General features: G+C 48.3%; 1 protein-coding gene across 4 annotated transcripts in view; it reads right to left on the minus strand.

Moving 5' to 3' along the window:
• Positions 1-5601: 5601 nt before the first annotated feature.
• The window catches only part of PAX8 (paired box 8), an 87690-nt gene continuing 73767 nt past the window's right edge, over positions 5602-19524 (minus strand). For 3 of the 4 annotated variants that reach the window (XM_043986074.1, XM_043986071.1, XM_043986073.1), the window contains 3 exons: positions 13842-13943; positions 8777-8863; positions 5602-6714 (listed from right to left, as the gene is read on the minus strand). In XM_043986074.1, the coding sequence (XP_043842009.1) occupies positions 6638-6714; positions 8777-8863; positions 13842-13943 (266 nt within the window). In that variant the 3' untranslated portion in view covers positions 5602-6637. Of the gene's footprint in view, positions 6715-8776; positions 8867-13841; positions 13944-19524 lie in introns of all 4 variants that reach the window. The other variant, XM_043986072.1, reaches the window with a different exon arrangement.

Raw genomic sequence — 19524 nt, forward strand, 5'->3', positions numbered from 1 at the left:
CTCCAACAGCAAGAAAGGTAAGGGAGACAGCCCAGAGACTTGGACGCAGCCTCCCTGCTCAACATCCTTTGGTTGGACAGTCTAGTCCTCATCTACCCCCAAATTTGTCCCTTTCTGGTTAGTCCAGGACGATATCATCTCTTTCTAGTCCCTCATCCTGGCCCTGACACAACATATACTTGGTAAGAGGCAAACCTAGAATGGGCAGGTAGTCATGAGAAGTAGAGAGAGGAAAAAGAGAGTGAAGGAGAAAAAGATGGAGAAGGGGCAAAGCAGCTTTTATTAGGATGGGTACCTTTCATCAACATGAGAGCCTTGTCCAACATCTAGGCAAGAAGACGACACATGACAATGTGCCTTGACAGACAGAAGAGCAGTTATTTTCTCAGGGAACATAAATCCTTTCTAAATCTAAAAGGCTGGAGGACTGAAGCGTTACAGATGAGGAAAGACCCTGGGCCACTGTCCTAGAACAGGGACAGTTTAAAGCGGAGTCACAACCATGTCAACAATGTCTCCTGCTCTAAGTCACGGACGCCTGGGCTCCTGGATTTAAAGCTACAAGGGGCTTTTAGAGGTATCCAGTCCAGACCTCTCATTTTCACAGATGAGAAAACTGAGGCAAGGCTAGAATCTGAACACAGGCTCGATCTCCCTCGTGCTAAGTCCACCCTGGCTCTTCTGCTCATCATAGATAAGGCTGAGAGCCAAGACTTGGGAGAACTGTGGAGTGTCCTGAGTGACTGTGATCGTCCGGGGATTTTAAAGCCCTCTCCAAATTGTTCAAATGGTGCTTTGAAATTCTCCTAAGGGTGTATCAGCATTCATCATCACTTATTGGGGGAACTGAGGAAGGAAAGGGAGATGGGACTGATGGGAATCCAGGAGTAGACTGGAGTTGCAGATGGGCAGGAAGTCATTCAAATCATAGCTCCAGGGCCAGAAGATAAACTCTGAGAGGTTAAGAAATTTAGCATCATAGATGAGAGAAGGAAAGGACCTTCCAAGCCATCCTCTCACTCCTTCATTTTACAGATGAGGCAGTTGAGGCCCATGGTGGTCAAGGGAGTGAGGAGCATGGACCTAGGACTAGGTCTAGCCCAACCCCCTCATTTTACAGATGAAAAACTGAGGTCATGGAGATAAAGTACTTTTCCAAGGTCACGCATCTACTAAGTGTCAAAGGCAGAATTCAAACCGAGATCCTGACTCCAGTCATTGGGTTCCTGAAAGATTCCAAATGCCTCCATTCTATCTTTTTCTGTGTGATTCTTTCTTTCTTTTTTTTTTGGACGGGGTGATAAGGGTTAAGTGACTTGCCTAGGGTCACACAGCTAGTAAGTGTCAAGTGTCTGAGTCCAGATTTGAACTTAGGTTCTCCTGAATCCAGGACTGGTGCTTTATCCACTGTGTCACCTGACTGCCCCCACCTCCATTCTATCTTAACATGTTCCAGATAGCAGGGGGTGGGCATGCAATGAATGCAGAACAGGGAAAGAGTAAGACCAAAAGGAGTTTTTCCCCAAACCCCAGAGAGCATTAAGAGGCAGTCCTGACTTGTCTCAGAATTTGTATTTGTGCTTAGGGAAGGGGGAAGCAAGGTATGGGCAGGAGGAAAAGGAGGATGCTGGAGGATTGGAGCGGGGGGGGGGGGCATTGAGCAGTTCTGTATAACTGGGGGCTTTGCCAGATCTCTCATGGGAACTAGCCCACAGGGTGAGCATCACCAAAGTGGAGAGGACAGCTGGCATGGAGGGAGGGACTCGAGGATAAAGGTTACTGGGAGCTGAACTGATGAGGTCCAGGTCCAGAACTATGGTGGAGGATTCCATCTCCCAGAAGGCGTGGCAGCCAGGACGGAATAAGGAAGGTGGCCTCAGAAAACCAGGACCATTTTACACTCCCCAAAGAGAGAGGCCAGTAGCCTGAGGAAGATTCTAAAACAGATTTTTCAGTTCTCTGCCTTTCTCTCTCTCTCTCTCTCTCTCTCTCTCTCTCTCTCTCTCTCTCTCTCTCTCTCTCTCTCTCTGTTTCTGTGTGTGTGTATCTGCCTCTCTCTCTCTCCATCTTTCTCCATCTCCTCTCTCTGTCCCTAATCTCTCTGTCTCTGTCTCTCTCTGTCTCTCTTTGTCTCTCTCAATCTCTCTCTCTTTTTCTCTCTCTGTCTCTATCTCTCTTTCTCTCTGTTTCTGTGTGTGTGTGCATCTCTGTCTGTCTCTCTCTCCATCACTCTCCCTCCATCTCTTTCTCTGTCTCTGTCCCTGATGTCTCTGTCTCTCTCTAATACATTTCACCGTTGTTGTCCCCCCTCCCCCACCAACTCACTTTACCTAGATTAACTCGGCCTCCCTTGGAGCTCCTCCTTCACAGAAGCAAAGACACAGAGGCTCTAGGAGTGAGAAGGCACCTCTGAGCACATCTAACCCAACCCAAGCCTGAGTGAGAGTCCCCTCCACTACATCATGGACCATGGTTTGATGCTTTTCAGTAAGGGGGAAGCCACCCCCTCCAGGGGCAGCCAATTGGCCAGATTTGCCCTAATCAGACACAGGAGCGCCATGTCCCTCCAGCCCTTTCCCTGGCCAATGGCCTTGAGAGAAGCCCCTCTGGGTAAGAGGGGAGCTCATAATGGGCAGGATACCGTGAAAAGAGAGGGGGTGGGTGGGGGTGAACAAGACAGCTAAGAAAAGGGGAGGAAGGAGGTCGGGGAACTAGAGAGATCTGCTTTCAATATCAGAGTTTTAATTACTCTAAGCCAAAGGCAAGTCCTGTCCTGGGATCCTAGCATTGCAGGCTTCTGGGAGACAGTGTATTACAGAAGTGTAACTAGTGTGGCTCAAGAAGGGCTTTCTCCCAGGGTGCTGCCATGTGATGAGGAGGAAGCCCCGTCATCCCTATGACGGCACAATTCTTCTCAGTGTCTCCTGTTTTGCCCCTACTTCCCAGTGCAACCACCCCAAGCCATGACCTCCAGGGGTCCCATTGCAGCTAGCAACTTTCCCTCCCAATCCCAAAAAGGGCAAGAGCCATGGCTGCCCCCTCCCTATCACATCCAGATTACATTATCATACAGTGGAAAGGAGGTGGAATTGGGAGAGAGAGGCCCTGAGTTCAGATTCCAACTCTGCTGCTCCTCTCTGTATGACATGGGTGAGTCACTTAACATCCTATGCCTCAGTTTCCTCATCTGTAAAATGAGGGAGTTAGACTATATGACTCCTAAGGTCTCTCCCAGCTCTAAAATTCTGATCCTGAGATAGACTGTCCCCTGTGTTGCTGCAGGTGAAAAAAATTCCAAGTTATATTTTTGAGACATGTCCCTCCTACCAACCCCTCCCCGCTGAACTTGAGGCCCCCTAACCATGTAGCCCACCCCACACATTCTTGCTCCCAAGCTCCCTTCCCATATCCCCCATTCCCTCCTCACCCTCCTCTCCCCTCCCACACCTCTTCCCATGCCCGCCTCACCCCATCTCTCCTCCTTCCCATGGACACCTCCCCCATTACTCCTCTTTCTCACACTCGCTTCCCCTCCCACACCTTCTTCCCAAGCATGCCTCTTCCTCCCACTCCCTTGGTCCTCTCATGCCTTCTTTCCCAAGATCACCTTCCTTCCCATGTACGCCTTCCTCCATCCCTCCTTCCCATGCACATTCTTCCCAGGTCTCCTCAGCTCCTGACCCTATGTGCCATCCCTCATCTCCTACCACCTTGTGCCATCCATGTGCCATCCCTCATCTCCTACCACCTTGAAGGCCCCTGCTCCCTCCTTCCCTCCCCCATTCCACCTTCCCACAAGGGCATGAAACACACCTCTTTTCATACACTCCACTATGTTGCTTCTCCCTTCACTTTGACGAACAACCTGGGGCAAGTAATTTCAGGACTTTTCACTGAGCTTTGAGGGCTGTAGACACTTAGGTGGGTGGGGGGAACCTAATGATTCTTCTGCTTCATAGTCAACTTCAGAGATAATTGTTGTAAGGCACTCCAAACCACCACCAGCACCACCCCCATCATAACTTTGGCAAAAGCAAAATTCAGATTCCTGAATGTCAACCCACCCCTGCCTTATGGAAGCTCTTGTACTCCTGGTTACAGGCATTGAATGCTCAGATGAAGGGTTCTGGCCCGCTAAGGCAGGAATCAATTGTGCTTCAAGCTCTCTGGCTATTGGCCTAGAATCCTAAAGCCTCCTTTGAGTGGCAATTATCACTGAACTCCCTTAAAGGTAGAGGGATTCTTCACTGTCCACTGGGAAAAGAGCTAGAGGCCAGAAAGGGGACAGAGAGATTCAAAGTCCTCAGGCAAATCTAAAGGCATCATGGGACCCTGGTGTTCTACTGGTTAACCCAGAGCTAGGGTACAATCCTTTCTCTGAAGGGTGAGTCTTTCGTTGGCAGGTGCCATTGGGTGTATGTGTATGTGTGTACAGCTCCCCACCCAACACCCCCAAAGAAGACTGGGAAGCCACAGACCAGGTTCTCAGAATTGGGATGGAACCCTCTTGGGATCTTGTGAAATGGCATACTGACCCTCCAAGAGCCTGCTCACCATTTCCTTTAGAAGTGAGCCTCAGGGGGTAGCCCTATCCCTTGCCCCCAGCCTCCTAACTCTTAGGGCTGAGCCATTTGGGCAGATCTCATGTAGCCATGCCTCTCTTCCATAAACTCACAAACCTCTCACTGCTGCCAGCACAGATTGACTGGCATTCCCTAAGGCCTTTACCTCCCCGGGTGTAACCTCAGAGGCATGGCTGAGAAAACCTCCATCCCTCCACTCTGAGGGCAAAGAGGGGCTTGTGAAATCACCAGACCAGCTCTTCTCTTTTGCCTTTTTACTCAATGCCCCCCATGGGGAGCTCTGGGGGCTAAGAAGAGTCCTCCTAAGATATAGAAATGGAAGAGACCTGACACCTGCACTTTATAAATGAGGCTACTGAGAGTTTATGTGACTTGCCTGGGATCCCTCAGACTAAGTGCCCCAGCAAGGATTTGAACCCAGCTCCCTCTGACTCCCAATGGAGATTTCTTTACACTTTTCTGTCACTGAAAACCCTCTTAGGACTTTTCATCATAGACTTCTTATCAGAGTGCTAAGGAAGGACCCTGTAAGTGCCCAGAGCCTTTTCTGGGAGTCCCAGGGTTTCTCCCCTTTGCATTTTATGGTTATTCACTGTTTCTGCTCCATCCCCCTCAACTGGCTCCTTGTTTCCCACATTCTCCCCATCTTCCCCCCAGGAGCCTTCTTAGAAGGCTGTCCCAACACCTTCCCCAGCCAATCCAGAAGGCTGAAACAAAGAAGAATGTTTTATTGACTGATGTGGGTGGCAGGGGGGATTTTGAATGATGTGTGTGTGTGTGTGTGTGTGTGTGTGTGTGTGTGTGTGTGTGTGTGTTTAAAGAAGCATCAAGGAGGGAAGTCCTGCTACTTCCTGCAGGGAGATAATTCATAAGGAGGAAAAGGTCTAGGGATGGAAAGAGGGATCGAACTCAGGCTGAGCTTCATTTACAGTATTTACAGACAGGCTCAATGGGGCTGGAGGCTCCACCACCACCCCTCCCCCTCCCCCTGGCCCACCCCCAAACTAGGAGGGCCAGACCTCAGAGGGATGTCTCACCCATGGCACATTTGGGGTTAGGAAGGAGCACGTGACCTAGGGATGATAGATCAGTCTGGGGAAATGGATCTCAAATGATTTCTGTCTCCCCCTACACCATGCATATTCGACCAGAGGAGAGAACCTGCTTCTCCCATCATCCCCAGGGTGTCTGGGGGGACTGCAGAGGGAGTTTCTGGTCTGTTCCTTTCTCAGCCTGTATGAGGCCTGGGTCAGGCCCGGCTGGTGGCATCTGTCAAGGGGAGGATCCATGAGAAGAATACCTCATAGGGCGCTTTATGTTTTTGAAAGAGTTTTCACTTCAGCAGAAGGAATGAAGGTCAGTGAAGAGCCCAAGGGTCCGATCAAGAGCATCCCTCAGTCTGTGCCTATGAAATAAGGTATAAGGGGAGCCCCAGAAGATGAGTAGAGGAGAAAAACAGCACACCTCTCCTCCTTCCTGCCCTCTTCTGGGAAAGACAGGGTAGGAGAGAGAGATGGGGAAGTCAATGAGAGGAGGATCCAAGGTGGGGGAAGGAGGTGGGGGCCGGGTTGGGTGTGTCTGCATGAGTGCCCCAGTATCCCAAGATAGCATCACATCGAGTACAAAGCCAAGGGGAAGCCAAGTCTAGATCCCATCGGAGCTGCGTTCCCTCCCACCCCACTCCTGCCAAGGACTTATCTTTCCACAACCTCTTGCCTTCCCCTCCCCATCATCTCTCTCTTTGAATGGGGAGAAAGCCATGGTCCACAGTTTCTTTTTCTCCAAATCTGTCTCTTTTTTAAAAAAATGGGATGGCTTCCTTTCTCCAGGACTCCTGTCTCATATGAAGGAGTCTTGGGGGACAGCTTGGCCTTCCCCAAGGTCATTGTGTCTTTCACGTTTCATTAAATTAACCACACAGGGAGTTGAAATGCTGGACTTGTGGTTATTTTTTCATGTAATAAATAAAGATTCCTTTGTGTGACTTCCTGGGGCCTGTCCCAGCCCGAATCCTCCTGCCGGCCGTAGGGTCGCTCCCGCTGTCCCCATGGTAACTACAGGTGGTCAAAGGCCGAAGCGGTGGTGGGAGGCGCGTTCGCCCTTGAGGTGGAACTGTAATAATATGGGGAACCTGGACGAGTTAAAAGAAATAACAACACTGCTGGTCAGAAGGGAGACTTGTACCAGAGCCTTCCCTGCATCTGCTGACCTTTAAGACAGCTGAAGTTAAACATTTATCCCGCTCCTATCTGATCATCAAAGATTAACTCCTCTCTCCTCTTATTTCCTCTTCTTCCCAGGCCTCACCACTGAGTTTCTGGCAAGGGTGGGAATTATTCTTTCTTTTTTCTTCTTCTTCTTCTTCGGATTTTTTTTTGAAGATAACTTTGACTTTTTACACCCTCACTTTGGGAAAAGACCACATCTGGAATTCAGAAGAACTAATCTATTAATGGTGAAAACACATCTGGGATGACCCTGTTCAGGCAGCGGTCATCAAGGGCCTTGAGGACAAGGCCCCAAGTAGCCAGAAGGGTGCAGGGAAAGAATAGGGATTGGGTCAGGAGGTCTTTCCCCAAGGATCCTACTGGATGCCAATATGGACAGCCCTGAGGATAACAGGGGGAATGTTCCCTGATGAGCCATTGAGTCAACATGGCACAAGCGCATAGACCATCAGAGCGGGAGGAGATTATTAGATCCAAAACTGTCATTTTGCAAATGAGGAAACAGAGGTTGGATGAGTAGAGGAGCCAGGCCTGCTGATTCCCAAGTCCAGTGTTCTTCTCTTTCTTAACCATCTAATCAGCTATTTGTCCCACAATGGAAGGTTAAAATCAGGAGGGATTATGGAAAACAAGCTAAGATTTTTCTCAATCTTGGTGCTTTCTACAGCTCCCAGAAGCCCGACAATAAGTGGAATAGTGGGGAGAGGTGGGAAGAGGCAGAGGGGACAGATTTAACCAAGGGTTACTCATTTACCTCAGATGTCTGATGCAGCAGAGCTTTAGTGGGGGCTGATAACGGACCCTATCCATTAGTAAGCAGTTGATGGAAGGGCTTCAAGATAAGAATTCTTCACCTATCCCTGTACCCTGAAGCCTGGACCCCAGGGACAGTATAACAGGGAAGCCCTCCTTCATACTCCACAACAAATCTCTCCAGGCCTCGGTTCTGCTGCCAGCAGGCAGAAGATCTGGGATGTTCTCCTCCATCTCAACTGACAACATCTCCTGGTGCCCAAAGAACCCCAGGGCCGAGCATGAGGATAGGAGGAAAGGAAGTCTGGAACCTTTGAAGGACTTGGCATATGCTACCTGGGAATTATTCAGGGATGGGTGCTCTACCCCCTACTATATTTATTCTCATGGTTTCTTTGTACATATCAGGGACCGGGCTAGAGACAAGATCTGTGACTTTCCTGATGTGGGGAACTCTCAGATGAGGAAAGTCCTTTTACCGATGCAGGTCTCCACCTTCTCTTCAACTAACAGTCTTAGAGAATTGACTGGGCCACTGAGGAGTGACGTGGCTTGGCCAGAGCCACACAGCCAGTAAGTGTCATGGTAGGGATTTGAACCTACATCTTCCCAGCTGCAAATCTAGCTCTCTACCCACTAGGTGGTGCAGTAGATACTAAGTCTGGCCTGGAGTCAGGAAGAACTGAGTTCAAATCCAGTCTCAGACATTTCCTGGTTGTGTAGTCCCAGGTAAATCATTTAACCTCTGTTTGAGTTTCCATATCTGTGAAATGGGGATGATAATAGCAACCTTAGGGTTGTTGGGAAGATCAAATGAGATAATAATTGTAAAGTGCCTGGCACATGTTGGCAATCATTATTACAATGTAAAGGGATGCTCCGGGAAGGCCAATGCCAAGGTCTGGCTCCTCATTCTCTCTGTATCTCTAGCAGCAGCACATAGTGGTTGGTTCTTAAAGGCTTATTGATTGACTGATGGATGGATGGATGGATGCTTCTTTAGGGGAAGAGAGCTTCTCCTTCTTCCCTTCACCCCCCTGGGGGCCATGACCATAGCTCATGCCCACTGGAGGGAAAGCCCAGGAGCAGACAGACTGTCCCCTTCCCTAACTCCCCCCTCTCTGCTCATCATCCCAACATTTCGAATACAATTCACTGCCCTCTGTGCCCTAGGAGGGGAGCCCCCAGGGCCCTGGTTGGATGGACACTTACTCAGCAGGCTGGAGTTGGGGAAGCGCCAGGCCTCGCTGTAGGAGGAGTAGGGGGAATGACCATAGGCATTTCCAGAGTAGTCGCTTCCTGCTGGCATAAGACAGAAGGAGAAAGGCCTGTCAGGCATCTACTTTGAGCGGGGGCAGGGGGAGAAGGTGGCTGAGTCTAGGGAACGGGACAAGATTTCACAGCAGACATCCTGAAAGTTGCCTTCCACCTCCCAGACTAGGATCTCCAGATCCAACCATCAGGTACTGGACTTGCAGTCTGAAAGACCTGGGTTCAGATCCCATCTCAGATACTTGCTAGATGTGCGACCTTGGGCAAGTCATTTAACCCCTCTGTCTCATTGTCTGTGAAACAAAGGGACTAGACTCAATGACCTCTAAGATCCTTTCCAGCTCTAAATATGTGATTCTATGAACCAATGTTCTTTATCCCAAAGCAGAGGGAGCAAAGATGGCTGGAAGGTCCCTCTGGGAAGCTTGGGGGTAGGGGAGGAAGAGGGGATCAGCCACTTTAACAGAACCTCAGTATCCTCAATTGTAAGACAGAGTTATGTATAAGATCTCTCTGTTGGAGCTTTCTTTGGGGGACTCCATCGGCCTTCCAAATTTAAAGTTTTCTCATTCAACCCCAAGACTGGTTTCCCCCAAAGGAAAGGCAGGCTATACCTGGGGATGAAGTGAGAAAGGTTGAGGCTTGATTATGGGTGGAAAGAATGGGAGAAGTCGATGAATTTTAGAGTTGGAAGAGACAGTTTTACAATAAATAATCTAGTCCAATCCACTCCACTCCTATCCCGACTTTACAGATAAAGAGAACAGAGATGAAAAAAGACATAGGGGCAGCTAGGTGGCGCAATGGATAAAGCACCGGCCCTGGATTCAGGAGTACCTGAGTTCAAATCTGGCCTCAGACACTTGACACTTACTAGCTGTGTGACCCTGGGCAAGTCACTTAACCCCCATTGCCCCACCAAAAAAAAAAAAAAAGAGAGAGAGAGACATAGCCGGGACTAGAGTCCAGATCTGTGGGAGCTTCAGCACTCTAGGAACATACATTTAAAGCTGGAAGGGACCATGGAGGCCAACCCTGGCATTTGACAAATGAGGAAACTGAGGCAGAGAGGTATTAAGTGACTTGCCCAGGGATGGGATTTGAAGCCAGGTCCTCCAGACTCCAAATTCATCTCTCTATCTGCTGCACCCTTCCCCCAAGCAGGAGCAACAGCTTTTAGACTAAATCCCTGGACGCTCCTCCACACCTTGGGATGATTGTCGCAGATTCCATCAACGCAGCTGTGCCTCAGTGTTAGCAGACTGAACAGAGGAGAGATTTAGGCTCAGATCTGGAAAAGACCTTGTAGGTCATCTCCTCCAGCCCCCTCATCTAACAGATGAGGGCACTGAGGCCCAGAAAAGCCACCCAAAGTAAAATCAAGGTAAGCAGTGGCCTTGGCCCCGCCCCGGCTGCCAGCTTCATTCACGTGGGAGCCAAGGTAAACAGTGGCACAAAGGCACGTAGAGGCCCCTGTTTAAGACCTCTTCACCAAATGCTTTGAGCTGGGGAGATCCAGACTTCCTTGATTTGTGGAACTCCCAGTGCACATGATCCCTCCATCAAAGCAGGCCAACAGGTCAATTGTGATTTATAGTCTTAGAAAGCTGCCCGAGGACACTAGTGTCACACCAGGGAGAGGCCACTGCTTCTGGAATCTGAGACCCTCAGGTTAAAGCCTACATCTGACACTTAGTGTGACCTTGGATAGATCACTTAACCTCTGGACTTCAGTTTGCTTAAACGAGGTCATGAGCAAAATGTCAGAGGAAGGACCTGAATGACTGATGATGACAAAGCCCTCCCTGACTCCATTCCCTATTCCACTCTCCCTTTCAGGCAATGAAACATACCTGGTTTTTACATGGATAGGCATTCAAGAAACCTAGGTGGGCCTTAAGTCAGGAAATTTGGCCTCAGACATTTCCTAGCTGTGTGACCCTGGGTAAGTCACTTAGCCTCAGTTTTCCTATCTGTAAAATGGAGATAATAATAGCACCTACCTCACAGGGTGGTTGTGAGGATCAAAGGAGATAACTGTAAAGTGTTAGCAAAAAAAACCACTATGCTTCCTCCTTCCTTCCCTCCTTCCCTCCTTCCCTCCCTCCTTCCCTCCTTCCCTCCTTCCTTCCTTCCTTCCTTCCTTCCTTCCTTCCTTCCTTCCTTCCTTCCTTCCTTCCTTCCTTCCTTCCTTCCTTCCTTCCTTCCTTCCTTCCTTCCTCCTCCTCCTCCTCCTCCTCCTCCTCCTCCTTCTCCAAGCAAGCTGCAGAGGAGTGGGGGAGTAAGAAGAAGGGGGAGCCGACTGGAGCCCTGGATTGTGATTGAGAGGCCCCATTATCCACACTCTTAAAAAAAATAACCGAATCTTTTCCTTTTTTATCTTGACCAATCTCATTTCACGCTCCAGGAGAGGAAGGGAGGGAGGGAGGGAGTCCTGGGCCAGGAGGGAGAGAGGAGTCAGTATTCTGTATTTTCAACGGTGCATTAACCACATCGCCACGGTAACCAAGCAGCAACAAGTGCCAGCTCAGCAGGTTCCCAGGGAGAGTGCAACCTCCTTCCCTCCTTTCCACTCCCTCCTCCCTCCCTGCCTCTGCTCGCTCCTTCTCCCTCTGCTTCTCTAGCTCTCTCTGTCTTGTCTCTCTCTGCGTCTGTCTCTAGTTTCTGTCTCTGTCATTCTGTCTTCCTGTGTTTCTCTCTCTGCCCGTCTCTGTGGATCTCTCATTCTTTCTTTTTCTGTTTTCCCCTCCCTTCTCTCTCTCTCTCTCTCTCTCTCTCTCTCTCTCTCTCTCTCTCTCTCTCTCTCTCTCTCTCTCTCTCTCTGCCTCTGTCTTTTTGCCTCTGTCTGTGTCTATTTCTCTCTGTGTCTCTGTTTCTCTCTGTCTCTCCCTGTCTCTGTCTCTTTCTCTCACTCTTTTTCTCTCTGTCTCTGTCTCTCTCTGCCTGTCTCTCTATGTTTCTGTCTCTGTCTCTCTCTGTCTCTATGCTTCTGTCTCTTTGCCTCTGTTTCTGTTTCTCTCTGTCTCTGTCTCTCTCTCACTCTTTTTCTCTCTATCTCTGTCTCTCTGCCTCTCTATCTCTATCTGTCTCTGTCTCTCTATCTGTCTGTCTCTCTCTGCCTGTCTCTCTCTGTCTCTGTCTCTCTCTGCCTGTCTCTCTCTGTTTCTGTCTCTCTCTGTCTCTACACCTCTGTCTCTTTGCTTCTGTTTCTCTCTCTCTCTCTCTCTCTCTCTCTCTCTCTCTCTCTCTCTCTCTCTCTCTCTCTCTCTCTCTCTCTCTCTCTCTCTCTCTCTCAGCACTCCTGCCTCAGCACAGGGCACCAAGGGGCAGGCAGCCGGCAAAAATTAACTCCTGTCTGGAGAGGAAAGGAGGAAGGAAGGAGCAGGTTAATGAGCAATGCTTTGGGAGGTGGGAGCCAAGAGAGCCAACACTGTGCTGGGAGCACATGCAGCCCCAGGAGAGGTGCATGTCTGTGTGTGTCTGTCTGTCTCTCCATCTCTCTTTGTCTCTCTGTCTCTGTCTCTTTTCCTCCTCTTCCTCCTCCTCCTCCTACTTTCTCCCTCTCTCCCTCTCTCCTCTCTTTCCCTCTTCACATAAAGCCATTCCATTTCCCAGCCCAGTGCCTAGAGGCAGGGGAACACTTTTCAGCCTGACAGGTGCCCATCTATTTCTAACAAGGGTCTGGAGTAGAGGCCAGAGAACTCTCTCCTGGGGAAGGGGAGGGGGAGGGGGCGGTACAGCCAGCCAGGCATCCCCTTCCAGTGTGTGCTTCCTGTCTGAGGACCAGACTCTGGAACAATATGGAAGGAGGCAAACAGGGAGGATCTCCCATAACCCTCCCCACAGCTCCAGACTTCAAAATAGGTGGTGATCACCCTGGCCTTGAGAGACACCCAGTAGACCAAGAAACTGGATGCAGGGACTTTTTAAGATCATATATTAAAATCTATAAGGGACTTTGGAGGTCATCTGGTGATAGGAGCATGGATGTCAAGCCAGAAGGGGCACCCCAATTCTACAGATTAGTAAACTGAGACCTAGGGAGGTGAGATGAGTCACAGGAGTAGCTGAGATTCATGTAATCATAGTTTTAGAGCTAGGATGGACATTAATGATCATCTTGGCTAATTAAGGATCATCATGGGGTTCATAGGTTTTAAGGTAAAAGGGGCCTTACAGGTTATTTGTTCACTCAGTCACAGATCTACAGCTAGGAGGAACCTTAGAAGTCAGAGACCATCCCTCCATTTTACAGATAAGGAAACTGAGACTCAGAGAGATGAAATAACTTGCCCAGGGTCACACAGATCCCAAATGACAGAACCAAGAGTCAAACTCATGTCCTTTGCTGTAAATCCATCTTTATTCCCACTGTGCCATGAAGATATGAATTCCCCCCCACATACACACACAACTCCGAACACAGAATGCCTTCTGCTGCACCAAGGCCAGCCCCTAATAATGAAAGAAAACTTCTGCAGATCCCCTTATGCTCTAGGAAAGCCATGTGTCTACTGCCAGCAAGTGCAAGTTGGCTACTGTGAGATGCCAGGGGGCTGACACATAGAGAAAGGACATGGGGCAGCTAGGTGGCGCAGTGGATAAAGCACCAGCCCTGGATTCAGGAGGACCTGAGTTCAAATGCAGCCTCAGACACTTGACACTTACTAGCTGTGTGACCCTGGTCAAGTCATTTCACCCTCATTGCCCCATCCAAAAAAACAAAAACAAAAAACATAAAGACAGGACATCTCAGCTCCTTTCCTGATGCTGATCCCAATTTGGAGTTGAGCATAAACTTGGAAAAGAAAAGGTAAAACAGAACAGTTGGGGAGCTAAAACTGCCACAAGAGAAAAAGTAGCTTGCCTTCCAAAGGAACCAAATTCTGGGACTGCCTTTCAGCACCTTTCAGTGCTCTCAGACCAGGGGCCAACCTCCCTCTACTCCTGGTAGGGTCCACTCCCTCATAACCCTGGAGCCCTGGTTTCCAGTTATTCTCCCTACCTGCCACCATGCCGGCGATGGCAGAAGAGGCATAACTGCCCTGGCCACTGGTGGGGATGTGGGGTGGGTATCCGGGCAGCGTGGGTCCCACCATCTCCCGCCCTAGAAAAAAAGTGAAAAGAAGTCACCGTAAGTCAAGGGCTCAACCTTTGTCACCTTCTTCTCTGGAGGAGTCCAGAATCTTTTCTCCTGCGGGTTCTTCCTGCTCAAATGTCCCCTGTGCTCCTCTCCACATCCTATTCAAGCTGCTTCCTCTGTGAAGCCGACCCTGATTGCTCCAACCCCCACTGATGTCTCTCCCTTCTCTGAAATGATCCAGCTCATGAAGTGTGCAATCATCATTTGGCAACTACTTTCACACTGTTCTCTAATAACATCATAAGCACTGGTGTCATTTCGCCAGTGAAATTGTAAACTCCTAGTGGGCAAAAGGTTCCCTCTCTATCCCTCCCAGCAGCAGGTTGGGTGACAATTAATCAATCAACAAACATTTATGGAGCAACTGCCATGTGCCAGGCACATACTAGATTATAGGCATACAAAGAGAAAAATGAAGGTTCCCTGCCCTCAGGGAGCTCATATTCTATTGAGGGAAATGACAAGGTGGTTTAGATGGCTTCACTTATTTTGTCTCCTCACAACCTACCTAGCACAGTGCCTGAACCTAGGAGGTACTTAATAAATGCATGTTGATTGCTGAGTGATTCAGGTACATACAAAAATAGAAAGAAGGTGATTGGGAGTGGAGGGCACTAGAAGCTATGGAAATGGGGTGACCAGAAAGGCTTCATGTAGAAAGCAATGCTTACCCTGAGTTTTGAAGGAAACAAGGGATTCTGGGTAGCAGGGATGAGGAGGGAGTGAATTCCAGGCACAGGCTACTTCAATAACCATAAGCTCATAGACTCCCAAGTCTCTAGACTGATCTGGGGGTCCCTTAGTGTGAACAGAAGCAGACAGTGGCTTACTGAAATAAGAGATGACTCAGTCTGCAGGTTTGCAGCCACCTTCCATCATGGGGAGTTTGTAACTTACAGATGACCAGGAATGACTTCCTTAGTCCTGTGCCCCAATGGAACTGTTTCAGCCCCAGGAAACAGACATCTGTTTTCTTGGCTACTAGAAAACAGTAGCTCATTGGAAAGTGCTTTGTAAACTTTATAAATGATAGAAAAGTGAGAGTTGTCATTTATTATTAATATTATTTTAATTACAGGGGTATCCCTGGATTCTGTGACTACTGGCCTTTAAAAAAGACACAGCATTGGCCAAACAGTGTCCCTGGGTCCCGTGTATCATAAAGCTTGTTTAAAAAACAAAAACCAAGGGCAGCTAGGTGGCACAGTGGATAGAGCACCAGCCCTGGAGTCAGGAGTACCTGAGTTCAAATCTGGCCTCAGACACTTAGCACTTACTAGCTGTGTGACCCTGGGCAAGTCACTTAACCCCAATTGCCTCACTAAAAACAAAACAACAACAAAAAAACCCCAAGTCTCTACCATGTATGTTTTGCCCACAATCCATCCCAACTTCCAAGTTCTCCTTCCTTCCCAATCCCCTGACCATCCCCTCCCACACACCTCCTCTACCTAGGTCCTCCTCCCCCACCTCTGGCTCTCTGGCATCAATATGAATTCAGTGATGGCACCCAAGTACCCTCCATCTCCACCAAGGATGATCTTCTTGTTTCTGCTCTGTCTTACCAGGTGCCTAAGTCTCCTCCAGCACTCTAACTTACCTTTTCCATCCCCTGGGCAGTGGATGCCTCAATAGCAGAGCTGGCCCTTAACTCTCCCTCCCACCATCTACCTCCAACGACCCTTGGGAAAACATTCCCTCCGTGGGTGACTGATCATACAAGGTACTGCCCACTCAGCTGATACTCCCCATGAAAGCAGATGAGTTGTCGCTCCTCCCTTTCCCTAATCTGGTCTCCATATAGACCATTCTCCTGCCCCAAAGTCTGTTGGGAGCTGGATATCATTAGACTAGTGGATGATGGGAACTGAAATAAGGCAGTTCATGTTTACAAAGCACATTGAAGTTTTACCAAGAGTCTTCTTCACCTTCCCCCAAGGTAAGAAGCAAAAATACAAACAGGGGACCTCTCCTAGCTCAGTTTCCTCAGCAGTGAAATGAGGGTGTTGGACTATGAGAGCCAACATAATGTATTAGATAAAGCACTGGATTTAGAGTCAAGAAGGCCTGGGTTCAAATTCCACCTCAGATACTTACTAGCTGTGTGACCCTGGACAAGTCACTTCCATGGGCCTCAGTTTCCTCTACTGTAAAATGAAGACATCAGATCCAATGATCTCTAGGATCCATTCCAGCTCAAAATCTATGGTGCCATGATCTCTCTGCCAAAACAAACCTGGCCCCATCTATGACTTAACAGATATATCATAGGAAGTGACTTGAGTCTGAATAAGTTTCCATGACTGGTCCAGGAGCTCACAGCTAGTAAATGTCAGAGGGAGGATTTAAACCTAGGTTTTTGTAACTCCAAGCAGCAACCTCGCCACTATATCAGACTGACTCGAATAGTATCACATCCACTTTACAGCAAAGGACCCTGAGGCTCAGGGAGGTTATGCCTAGGTAGGAAGGAGATAGACCAGTTGGGATTTCAACCCAAGTGTTCAGATTCCAATTTGAGAGCACTTCTGATCCCACCATGCTGATGAGGAATGGAGAGGGACAGATCTCTTAGAGCCAGGGCACCATCCCCGGGTCATATACATATTCTCCTGCCCTCCTGAAGCCCTGAGAAATAATATCCCTTGTGGTGGTTCTGCCATGGACTCACAGTGCCTGCTAATGCCCCTAAGACTCAGTTTTCTCCCTGTAAAAAGGTGATAATGAAAAAAAAAATTTAATTAAAAAAAAAAGGTGGTAATGATTCCTACCCTGTCTCACCCCTGACCTCATGTGATCTTCATAAGTGTAAAATCATTAAACAGATGGTTATTGCTGTTGCTTATTTGTTGTACACACTCCCCCATCTCTAGCGCAGCCAAGTTCAAATTCAGGGAAATTCAGGGAATTGTGCTGCAAGCCAGACCTGGCTTGGAACAGAGAAGCCATTTTCCCAAAAAGACTGCCTGGAAATTGAGTTCTTGTAACACAGATACAATTATAAATGCATTATTTGGCCTGCAAGTTTAGATCTCTGCCAGCTTTGCTTGTGACACAGGCAATCTATCATCAAAACTGGACCCAATCAGGCAAAACCCAAGCAAGATTTCTTGAGGTAGGCTCCTATTCACAGCACATAATGGTACTGATGGAAAGACATCGCAACTGGAAACTGCCAAGAAACCGAGTTTAGGTCAGTGCAGTGAAAAGAGCTAAATGTGGAGTCAGAAGCTCCTGGCATCAAGTCCCAACTCTGCCACTTATTAGCAGTGTGACTTTGGGAAACTCCAAACCTCAGTTTCCCCATCTGTAAAACTTAGATAAGAATGCTGGCACTACCTACCTTACTCCACAGGGTTGTTATGAGGAAAAAACACTATAAACCCTTAAGTGCTACATTTTTTTTCAGGGCACTGAGGGTTAAGTGACTTGCCCAGGGTCACACAGCTAGTAAGTGTCAAGTGTCTGAGGCCAGATTTGAACTCAGGTCCTCCTGAATCTAGGGCTGGTGCTTTATCCACTGTGCCACCTAGCTGCCCCAAGTGCTACATTATTATATTATTATTACCCAGCTCACTTTTGAGGATGAGGTGAAATAATGTAAATTAAATTTATCTGGTGGAGTATAATAGAAATGTAAGGTGGGGTGTTTGTGTGTGTGTGGGTGTGTGTAAACTGAGCCTGTGATTTCACTGGGTTAAAGAACTCCCTAGGAGGAAACTCCATATATCAAAGTATATTGGCATCTGCTCTGCAACTTGTAGTCTTAGAGAATTGTCTGAAACATTGGAGGGGAAGTGACTTATCCAGGATCACACAGCCAATATAAGTTAAAGATTGGACTTGAACCCAGGTCTTCAGGACTCCAAGGGTGCTATTGGCTACACCACTCTGCCTTTAAATGTACAGTATGATTAGCACCTGTGGCCTGTGGCTCTTCAAGGCGCTGATCCATGGTCGTCAGCAACTGGTGGAAGCCTACTACTACTACTATGAGCACCATTACCATCATTGTTATTATTATGGTATGTTTTGAGAAAAAAGAATAATATGTCCCAAATGTAAATACACATCATTGTTTTGACTGGAAAACTCACTTTTTTCCCCCTAAATGAACTACAAAGCTAAACACAGAGAATCTCCCAGCTACAGCACCAGACGGAAGGAACAGAAGAGATTTGCTAATGAGACAAGAAGGCATTTGAGTCTAGGAATGAGGAATATTTATGTGCAGACGGAGAAGGGGGGGACAGTTGTCTGTGATGGACAGGAGGTGGCTGCATTGCTAAGTCTTGGGAGAAGGTGCTGACTTGGAAAAGATACTGAACAAGGCATCAAGACACCTGGCTTCCCAGACCCAGACCTGCCGTTTAGTTGCCTTTAGATGAGAGGCTGACACTGAGCCTCAGTTTCCTTATCTGTAATATGAGGGGGATGGGAGGAGGAGATGATTCCCAACATCCCCTCCAGCTCTGAGGTTTTATTATTCTGTCACCTCCCTCTATCTTTCCTCATCGTTCACGTCATGGGCATCGTCAACCACCACTACCCCACCTTTATCTAACCTTGCCTACCTAGAGCGCTCAAGATTTCAAGCCAGCATTTTCCCCCTCGGGTCACAATGGCATTTCATCCATTCAATGCACACTTCAGGACAGCCGGCTCTTGGGAGGAAATGAATTCATTAGCTTTACTTCCTTGCAGACTAACAGCTCTCATTCTCTTTCTCCCCTCTCAGAGTTCTCTGGCTCTGGGCCTCTTCTCCGGCCCCCTCTCTGACCCTCTCTTTCATTCTTCCTCAAGGCTTATTAGAGACACAGTTTTCAGCCTTACCCTTTCCTGATTTCTCTCGGGCTTTCACCCATGTTTCTGAGCACCCCATCATTTTCTTTTTTTTTTGGTGAGGCAATTGGGGTTAAGTGACTTGCCCAGGGTCACACAGCTAGTAAGTGTTAAGTGTCTGAGGCCGGATTTGAACTCAGGTCCTCCTGACTCCAGAGCCAGTACTCTATCCACTGTGCCACCTAGCTGCCCCAATTTTTGTTTGTTTGTTTTTGTTTTTGTTTTGCAGGGCAATAAGGGTTAAATGACTTGCCCAGGGTCACACAGCTAGTAAGTGTCAAGATTCAGAGGCCAAATTTGAACTCAAGTCCCCCTGAATCCAGGGCTGGTGCTTTATCCACTGTGCCACCTAGCTGCCCCCATCATTATCTTTTTATAGTAATAATAATAATAATCACTAACTTTTAGGTGTGCAAAGCACTTTATATATGTTATCTCATTGGATCCTAACAAGAAGTCTGGGAGGTAGATGCTACTATTATGCCCATTTTACATAGTGGGAAACCAAGACAGAGAGTGCTTAAGTGATACTGCCCAGGGTCACTCAGCTAGTAATGCCTGAAGTAGGATTAAAACTCACTTCTTCTGGGGCAGCAAGGTGACTCAGTGGATAAAGCACTGACCCTGGAGTCAGGAGGACCTGAGTTCAAATGCAGCCTCAGACACTTGACACTTACTGGCTGTGTGACCCTGGGCAAGTCAC

Source organism: Dromiciops gliroides, chromosome 2, assembly GCF_019393635.1.
Source record: "Dromiciops gliroides isolate mDroGli1 chromosome 2, mDroGli1.pri, whole genome shotgun sequence".
Lineage (NCBI taxonomy): Eukaryota > Metazoa > Chordata > Mammalia > Microbiotheria > Microbiotheriidae > Dromiciops > Dromiciops gliroides.